General features: G+C 36.9%; 1 protein-coding gene across 1 annotated transcript; it reads right to left on the reverse strand.

Moving 5' to 3' along the window:
• Positions 1–239: 239 nt before the first annotated feature.
• LOC107741325 (NSFL1 cofactor p47-like) lies at positions 240–5,876 on the reverse strand. The gene is made up of 9 exons (XM_016554032.1): positions 5,727–5,876; positions 5,111–5,208; positions 4,940–5,008; positions 3,212–3,380; positions 2,997–3,092; positions 2,809–2,918; positions 2,388–2,525; positions 780–947; positions 240–696 (listed from the first exon to the last, which is right to left on the reverse strand). Exons 1-9 carry the CDS (start codon positions 5,826–5,828, stop codon positions 534–536), a joined length of 1,113 nt encoding a protein of 370 aa, XP_016409518.1. The 5' UTR covers positions 5,829–5,876; the 3' UTR covers positions 240–533.
• Between the last annotated feature and the right edge of the window lie 2,718 nt (positions 5,877–8,594).

Below are 8,594 nucleotides of genomic sequence, written 5' to 3' on the forward strand. Positions count from 1 at the left end.
AGATTGTATTGTTATATATATATATATATATATATAAAAAGGTTTGATCATTGACAGTTGAGGTTGATCTTGGTCAGTGTCACTGTATGGGGCTAGAATATACGGTTACTTTAGTTTTAATGACAGTTCGGAGAAATGGTAAGAGATTAATCACAGAACGAGGAATAAAATTGAGGAGGAGGTAAAACAAAGCAGCGTATAGCTGCAGGATAGACACCGAGGTAAAAGGATGTCAAAACTCTTCAGAAAGCTCTTTATTTCAATCTGAATATGTTCAGCAGTTATTCTAAAACCGTAAAATTTGTTAGTTCTTCTCTTCGGTTCCTCCCTCTGTCCCTTTAACTGTATCACAGTGTGACTGCTTCACTTTCATTTCCATTTTTGCTTTATCAGGAACACCCACCACCCCAAAACTGTCACAGAGGAATAACATATCACTAAAGAAAACAAAATTAAGTAATTAGAAGTCCTTTCAGTCCCCGTATCTCCAACTCCAGAGTGCTTTAATAAAGCTAGATCATTGGGTGACTCTGTCACTTTAGCCGCTGCACAATGACGGCGTTCAGCAGGTTGGCTTCCTTCAGCGTCTGGCTCTCGTCCGTCAGCTCCTTGTTAGGGAAGGTCGTCATGAGAATGAACTCGGTGGCAGCTAAAGCTGGGCGAGCGCTGGCCACAAACTGACGCACATCAGACACCCTGCGATGGAGAAAGACGGTCAGTCTTGAGGAAGATTTTCATGCTATAGGGTTACATTCAAAGCATTTTCACAAAGCTTTTACCTATGGGTGTGGTTGAACTTCTGCACCAGCCGGCCTCCGTCGGCCAGTCTGATCTGGATGCTAGTGACAGGTTGAGAGCTGTCCACACTGATGGAAGCACTGGCCTCAGCTTCACTGGCGTCCTGGTCCTGTGGGCTTCTCTGGAGCGGCACCAACTCTGGCGTGGCGCTGAGGGAGGTTTGTGTGAAATAAGAACAGTTACGTTTGAAAAGTTCAGCCACAGCAAATATATAACTTATGATGAAACGATATGAAGATCACAATGTACAATGAATTGTTGGAAATGCAAAGTAGCCATCAATCTAAACAATTCTCTATTTACTAGGCGCTGCATGATTTAAAAACAAAAGAAAATCGCGATATGGATTAGTACAACTATCAAATCACAAAGGCTTGTAACGAGGAGCCCTTGTAAACCCTGTAGTTTTAGGTCAAAATAAAAGCTTGATGGTTTAACATTTTAAAATTAAGAGCCATAAATATTAGTATTGTAATTTCTTCAGTCATTCTGTAAAATAAAATGATATTTTTTTATACTATATTTTTGACAATGAAATACTACAATAGTAATATTTTTATTTTAATATACAAGTAATAACATTGTTGTTATTATTATTACAATTATTATAGTCATACTGATATATAAATCACACAATTTTGGGCCAAATTGTGCAGCCCTACAAATAAGCACAGCAAACATGGAGCTTTAAAAAAACAAAACAACAACACACACACAATTTTCCCCAAATCGTGAAGCCCTACAATTTCCCAAAAGCAAATACACAGCACCAAACACCTAAGGAGACTAAAAGGGTCTGCGGCTTATAGGCAATAAACTATCGCCCCCTTGTGGCAAAATAGATACACTGTACCTAGAAAACAATGCTTAAAAAGTTAATAGGATTGACTAATTAACCACCAATAAAAGTCAACAAAATATTTGTTTTTATTATTTTCCTTTTAGGTTTGATATTTTAGCAGTAATTTTTTTGGTTTTAAATACCATCTATTGTCCACTTTGTATATGGTGTATTTTTTTTCTTTTTTTTTTGTATATTGTTATTTCCTATTTACTTATCCTATTTTTATTCTTTTTATTATCTGTGTCTTGTCACTGTCATTCTGTTTGTGCTGTGGAAGCTTCTGTCACCAAAACAAATTCCTCATATGTGTAAACATACCTGGCAATAAAGCTCTTTCTGATTTCTGACTTTTTATAATTATTGAACAATAGCTGTCACAATTAGCATCAAAGATCAAATTGGTTGCTATAAGCAATGTTCCTGTCCTTATGTATAATAATGTCTTTGTTGTTGTCAGGAGTATAAAGTTCCATGTAAAAGAAAATACTATAGAACACTTACACTACTGACAGTGTAGACAGACAATGTCTACTCACTGTTAATCTAAAACAAATTAACCTTTTAACTTACAAAAGGCTGTCAGTGATTGGTTCATTCATTCAGTCAGTAAGTCTTCCTGTCCAACAACAAGGCATTAGCCAGACATATGTTTTAGCATTAGAAATAGTGTAATTAATTAAGTAATGCAGCAGCTTTTAGCTCAGTAGTGAAAAGAAAATGAGGAATGAAGAAAGCGTTTTCTAACCTGCCAAGTTTCTGTCCTTCTCCAGCAAAGGCCTTGAAAACAGATTTGGGTTTGTTAAAGTCTTCATCCCGATGGTCCTCCATGTCTAGGTTTACCTGTCCACCCCGGAAGCGCTGTCTCAATTCCAGAGGAATCTCCCTGTGGAGAGCGAGAAAGAAAGAAAAAGGTTATCTCGTCTAATTTGACAGCCAGTTAGAAGAAAACTGTCTAATAGCGGTCAACAGGTAAGGGTTTGTCAAAGTTAATATCAAGAGGGCCCAACATAAAACAATTTACGTTCTTATGTGTGCAAAGAACACAATGAAAAATGTTGGGTGAATTTGGAACTGACCTGAGGGGGGACTATAACTTCTGTTAATTAACCTAAACTTCTGCGAACTGCCAAAACAACCAAACATCAGTGAATGGATTTGGAGCTCACCCTCTACGGATCGACTCCAGGAAGAGAGCATTCCCGGGATCACTGTAGTTCCTCAGCTCTCCATTATCAAGACTAAAGCCAGTCTTCCAGAGCTTCAGCACCACAGGCACCTGTTGGCACAGTACAAATCACTGCAGCAGATCTCTCTACATCTCACTGACTTCAGAAGTCACAGGTTAGTGACTCACATTTTGTGAACCGCTGGACTGTCTCCACTCTCCTGCCACATAAGTCGACTCCTCCTCTGGTGCTGCGCCCAATCGATAACCACCACCCACAAACGGCTGTAAAATAAGCAGACAGAAAGAAAACATAAGTGAATCATAATCACGAGATACGAGTACACAATAAGCAAGCATATTATCTTTGATTTACATTATAGATTATTCAGTGGAGGAACTACCTTGCTGGATTTGCTGGATTCTCCAGGTCCTTTGCCTGCTTTGTCAACAGGAACCGCCCCATGCTCCTTAGCGCCTTTAAACAAGTCCTCAACCAGCTCATTTGGGCTCTTCTTTTTGGGAGGACCAACAATCTGCTGCCCACTGCGTTCTGAGCCCCCGGCAAAGAACCTGCGAGAGGAAAAGTCAGACATTCTCAATAAAATAAAGCATTCTCAATAAAATAAAGCATTAAATTGCATTTGTGAGTAAACATTGCATTAATAGAGTGTAAAGGCAGAAGTGAGAGTATTTGTTTCATTATCTAGCTATTGAGAAAGCACCCTCTTACAGAGTATATGCGCAGTTGACATACCAAAACCTAATGGTGCTTTTCCACTGAATGGTACCGAACACTTTTTGGGGGTTTTCCACTGTGTACAGTACCTACTACAGGGTACTTTTTTTAGTACCGCCTCGGTTGAGGTTCCAAGTGAGCTGTACCGATACTAAATTGTGATGTGTAAACACTGCAGATCAATGACTGGTCAGAGAGAATTGTCACTACCAGCGTTATTGGATTTGTGACACGAGACACCAAAACCTCTAGATTTAAACAGTCAGCAACAGCCACTGCAGTATCATTTGTTCGCACAACTTTTTTTAAACGACTTGCTTTAAACGACCGTCACACGCAACTTAAAAAGGAAATGGCTGTATCGAGGTCAGTAGACGTGGTGGTGGCTCAACTATAACGATCAGTCTATAATCCTACCCACTTTGAATCGGTACTAAATTGCAGTGGAAAAGCAAACCGAGCCTAAATAAAGCGTGCAGAGCAGAGTCGTACTACGCAGTGGAAAAGCACCATAAAAGACACAGTTTCCTTTATACAATCATATACATTTAAATAAATCTTGCTGAATACAAAAAAAGTTAATGTTCATGTAAAAGCCGTCACAAGATGGTAGTTGTGATTTTCTTTTCTTTCCTATTGTGCATTATAACCAAGCGAAACAGCATCTCAAGTGAGAAAAAACATATTGGATTGTTGTTGTTTGATAATTTCTGCAATCTCAAGTGAGTGACAGGTTGCCTATAGTTAAGGCTTCACAATTAATCGAATTCCTAATTGCAATTACAATTATGGATGCCACAATTACGTAATCGTTCAAAGCAGCAATTAATCGTTACCTATTTTCAAAAATAGTGAAGTGTTCCTTTAAGGGTTTCTCCATTGTTTTAGTTTTAGTATAACATTATAATACCATTCATATTTTTACTTTTTTTTATAATTTAAAGAAGAAACCAATCCGATGTATATTTGACATTTGAGGCTTAATACTATAGAAAAGCACTAAAGGTTTTTCAGTTAGTGTTTTCAGCTTGTTTATTTTCATATAAAAATACGGCATGCAGTTGCATCAAATAATGGTATAAACATCATTCAACGTAAATTGTGATAATCATAATAATCCCAATTACAATTTCAAGGGAATAATCGACAATTATGATTTTTGTCATAATCGTGCAGCCCTACCTATAGTAAACACTGCAGTATTCCATAAAAAAATAATGATGTGCACTGCACAGATAATTCCTTTTTAATAAACACTACAATATTCCATTAAAAATATTGATTTACATGGATAACTCATTTAAAATTAACACTGCAAAATTCCACACAAAAAATAGGAAATTTCCACTTCAATTTCATGGTGACTGTTACTAACTGTACAAGAATTTATTACCTCTGGCCTTCCTCGTCACCACTCTCATCTTCATCCATCAGATCTCTAAAGGACGTCACTCTGTGCTCACTGAAATCAAAAGAGATTACATTAAACGGCGCAATGTTACGACTATTACCATACTGCTGCTACTGTATAATTGGAAAAACCCAAACTTGTGGCTTTTGTTACCTTGGCCCCGTGGATCGACTGACAGAGCCAGACTCTGGCTGAGGGAGGGTGGCAATATCATAATCTCCTCCATCTTCAAAGAAATTAGCTAAAGCAAGCTGAGAACACAGAGGAGAGAGAGCTGTCACTCAGACAGACACGCAGTAGGCGAATTACAGAAACAAAACAAACCGCCCACTATCTGCCTTCAGCAGTTAGCAAATTAATCAGTTTAATTATATTAACGACTCCAAAATAGCTCCGTTTAATATATTTCAGGACGAAAAACATGAACAACGGATGTAAACACGAGCATCAATTGAGGCTACAGCTGCTAGCTTAAGGCTGAATTTCTATGTAAAATATAGCGGCACAGTTTAAAATCTTATAATTCAAAGTAATACTGACTACCAAATCCTGAAGCGTGAATCACATCATGTAACGTTATGATTAACCAGATAAACCAGTTTAAGATACGCCTGGTGATTTTAATGAAGAGTGACTTGCACATTTCGTTAGCCGGTTGTACAGTTCACTGGCTGCCAGTGGAGGCTTAAAGTCTGCTGAATCCTAGTCTGCAGTGTTTGTGCTTCACATCATAATATTTCAGTGATGAAGTGACCAGTGTGCTACTGACCTGCAGGTCCCAGCCGGCTGACTCGAGGAAGAAACGGGCCCTCTCTTCATCAACATCAGTAACAGCAACAAATCCCCTCACAGCTTCTTCCCGCTCCGCCATTTTGATGTGTCACGCTCAGGAAAGATCCGACAGGAAACGGAGGAAACGAAAGCTTAGTTCTGCTGTTTTGGAGCACAACGATAAGAGCGTATTTTTCTGTTTTCATTTACGTCTTTTTATTGCATCGATGTTAATGTCATGATGATTTTGTTTAAAGTTTTATAAGTACTATCAAGGCGCAAAAAATCAAACACATATTGATTTGCATATGTTTATTTAGTAGGCTATACGTAGGCATTATTATTATTTTATTATGTATTTAAAACATATATAGTGCAGTGCAGATATTACTACTTTTGCCTGGGGAGAATTCAAAAGAAAGATTCAGGATGTTTAATATTTATATTAGCCAGCAGGTGGCAATACAGACCCTTCTGTTAGTCACATATGGGTCACTCTAACTACGCAGTAGCATTTTCAGGCCTACATCATGTATGTTTGTTTTGTTATATTGGATAAAATGTTATATTTATAATTTTTAAAGATGTACATTTTCGTTAATCACATTTAAGTAAAAAACTGGCGGATCAAAAAAAAAAAAAAAGGTTTTGATTCATAATATTTTTCTTGTGTCCTCATATTCACTTTCAATGCTGTTCGCCCTGTTAGTCAAGTCCTAATGTATTAGTTGGTTTTTCACATCCCGAAGGATTTCTTTCAGTTAGATAACAGTTAGATTACAGAAACACTTTCTGATATCAGAAACTCAAACGATAGCTACAAAATATCAAAATTCAAGTTGACGATGACATGAAAGCTGCAAGCTACATTTTATCCCATTTGCTTCCTATACCTATACTTCATAATATTATAGCATAGTAATAATAATAATAATAATAACAATAGTAGCACAGTATGTTTTATAATATAAGCATAATAATATTTCTTAGGGCTTCAAAGGTTCTTCATAGGAAATAGGCCTACATTACAGTGTCTCTTTTTCCACGCACAACAATTTAGAAATAATACATATATGTTAATATTTTTTTCCAAAGTAAAAATCTGGGTTGTAAGATTATTCTCACACGTGATTTTATTCCGCAGAGCTTTTACACTTCAGTAGACAGTAACTTATTTATTGTGTGACCTGGATTTCTTTCCTGTAATATCCATTCATTAGCATCTGCTGATTCAAAGGTCCCTAAACACTGGCAAAATATGTGCTAAATTAGTTTGCGAGGATCTAATTTAGCACATATTGTTTCTGGAGAGAAACTTGGCGATGCTTTGTTGTTTGTTGGCAAGTGCACTGGCTCGTTTGATCTTCACAGATAATCAGGTTCTGGTACATGACTAAACACCAGAGCATTGCTGTCATCATTCACCCCCAAGCTTTCCTTCCCTATCACACTCACTGCAGCTGTTGCAAAAGAGCAATATGCCCTCAAATGTAAGAGCACTTTTTTAATCATCTTGCATGCCCTTTAAAGGAAAACAATTCTATTTTTATATGCATTTTTGCTGCATGTTATTATTGATTTAGAAAAGTGTGTCCTCGTCTGCAATCAATTATACAGATATTTACTTGACAAATATCCCTTGTTCCTCATAAAAAAGGAATCCAACAGCAATGTGATTTTAAAGCTGCATTAATCTATCAGAATAACATGATTCTCTGACATTCCATTCTCAGGAAACTGAACAGATATCATGCAAAAAGTATGTCAAAATATCCATGTGTTCACTAATGATGTCCAATGTTCACTAATGAAATATGGGTAAGCAACAGCTCTGTCTAAAACAGTTGTTGACAATGATAAAGTGTGGGTGTGTTCAACGAGGGAGAAAGAGGAGAAAGAGGAAGAACCAGCCTTATCATGGGGAAACTAACACCGTCAGCCTGCTGTGGGCCTCCAGTCACTGTTGTGTTAAAGGGCAGGGAAGTAGTTCACGACACACAATACAAAGAGCAGAGGCCTGCGACCCTCAACTGCAGTAAGAGCAGACAGACAGACAGTATCCCAGGGCCAGATCGAGGAAGGACGTTCTGCTAACATATAAAAATAACAGCAATTTCCTCACTGGGGGTGATACTAGAGAAGACAGACAAGTGTGAATTAGCAAGATGGCTATGAGCAATATGACTAATCTGAGACAGTGTATGTTCATAGAAATCAATTTTAGAGAGGTTCTATATTATGTACCACAAGCACTACTAGATAATCATGAGTTCACAAGCTTCTATCAGTAGGATATTTGTGCTTAAATAAACCCACTTGCTCTTACTGACAGATCAGGAAGAGCATCAGAGAGGAAGGTGTGGAACAGGACGTTTAGGTCAAAGGCTGCACCTGTGATGCTCAGAGAGTTAAAAAAAAACTTCTATTTAACACAAGCATACATATACACAGACTTTAGAGGGCAAACAAATATATATTTATTTTATGTATTAAATATGTAAATTAATTTTAAGTTGCAATGCCTGCTGTGAATTAGAAAATGTAATTTACATCTATTTCTGTTGTGTCAGATGTTTATATTTACAACATTGTTTTTATGCAAGTTCACCAATTAATCATTAATGAACTAATTCAGAAGTGGTTCTCAGTCATAATTATGAGATAAAGTAAATATGAGATACCAAGTCATAATTATGAAACTATAAAATCAAAATTATGAGGTACTAAGTCACAATTACTAGATAAAGGTAGAAATGATGAGATACTAAGTCATAATTTTGAGACACAAAGTCAAAATTATGAGATATTAGGTCAAAATTTTATCTCATAATTAAATTTTTTATGTCAAAATCGACATAGTCTACAG

This window comes from Sinocyclocheilus rhinocerous, unplaced genomic scaffold, assembly GCF_001515625.1.
Source record: "Sinocyclocheilus rhinocerous isolate Xijiao unplaced genomic scaffold, SAMN03320098_v1.1 scaffold1758, whole genome shotgun sequence".
In the NCBI taxonomy this organism is placed as follows: Eukaryota; Metazoa; Chordata; class Actinopteri; order Cypriniformes; family Cyprinidae; genus Sinocyclocheilus; species Sinocyclocheilus rhinocerous.

Coding starts and splice junctions, on each gene's coding strand:
- LOC107741325 (XM_016554032.1), bottom strand. CDS start 5,828: ATGGCGGAGCGGGAAGAAGCTGTGAGGGGATTTGTTGCTGTTACTGAT. Junction 5,209..5,726: donor CAGCCGGCTGGGACCTGCAG/GTCAGTAGCACA, acceptor CTGTGTTCTCAG/CTTGCTTTAGCTAATTTCTT. Junction 2,919..2,996: donor AGTCCAGCGGTTCACAAAAT/GTGAGTCACTAA, acceptor CTGTGCCAACAG/GTGCCTGTGGTGCTGAAGCT.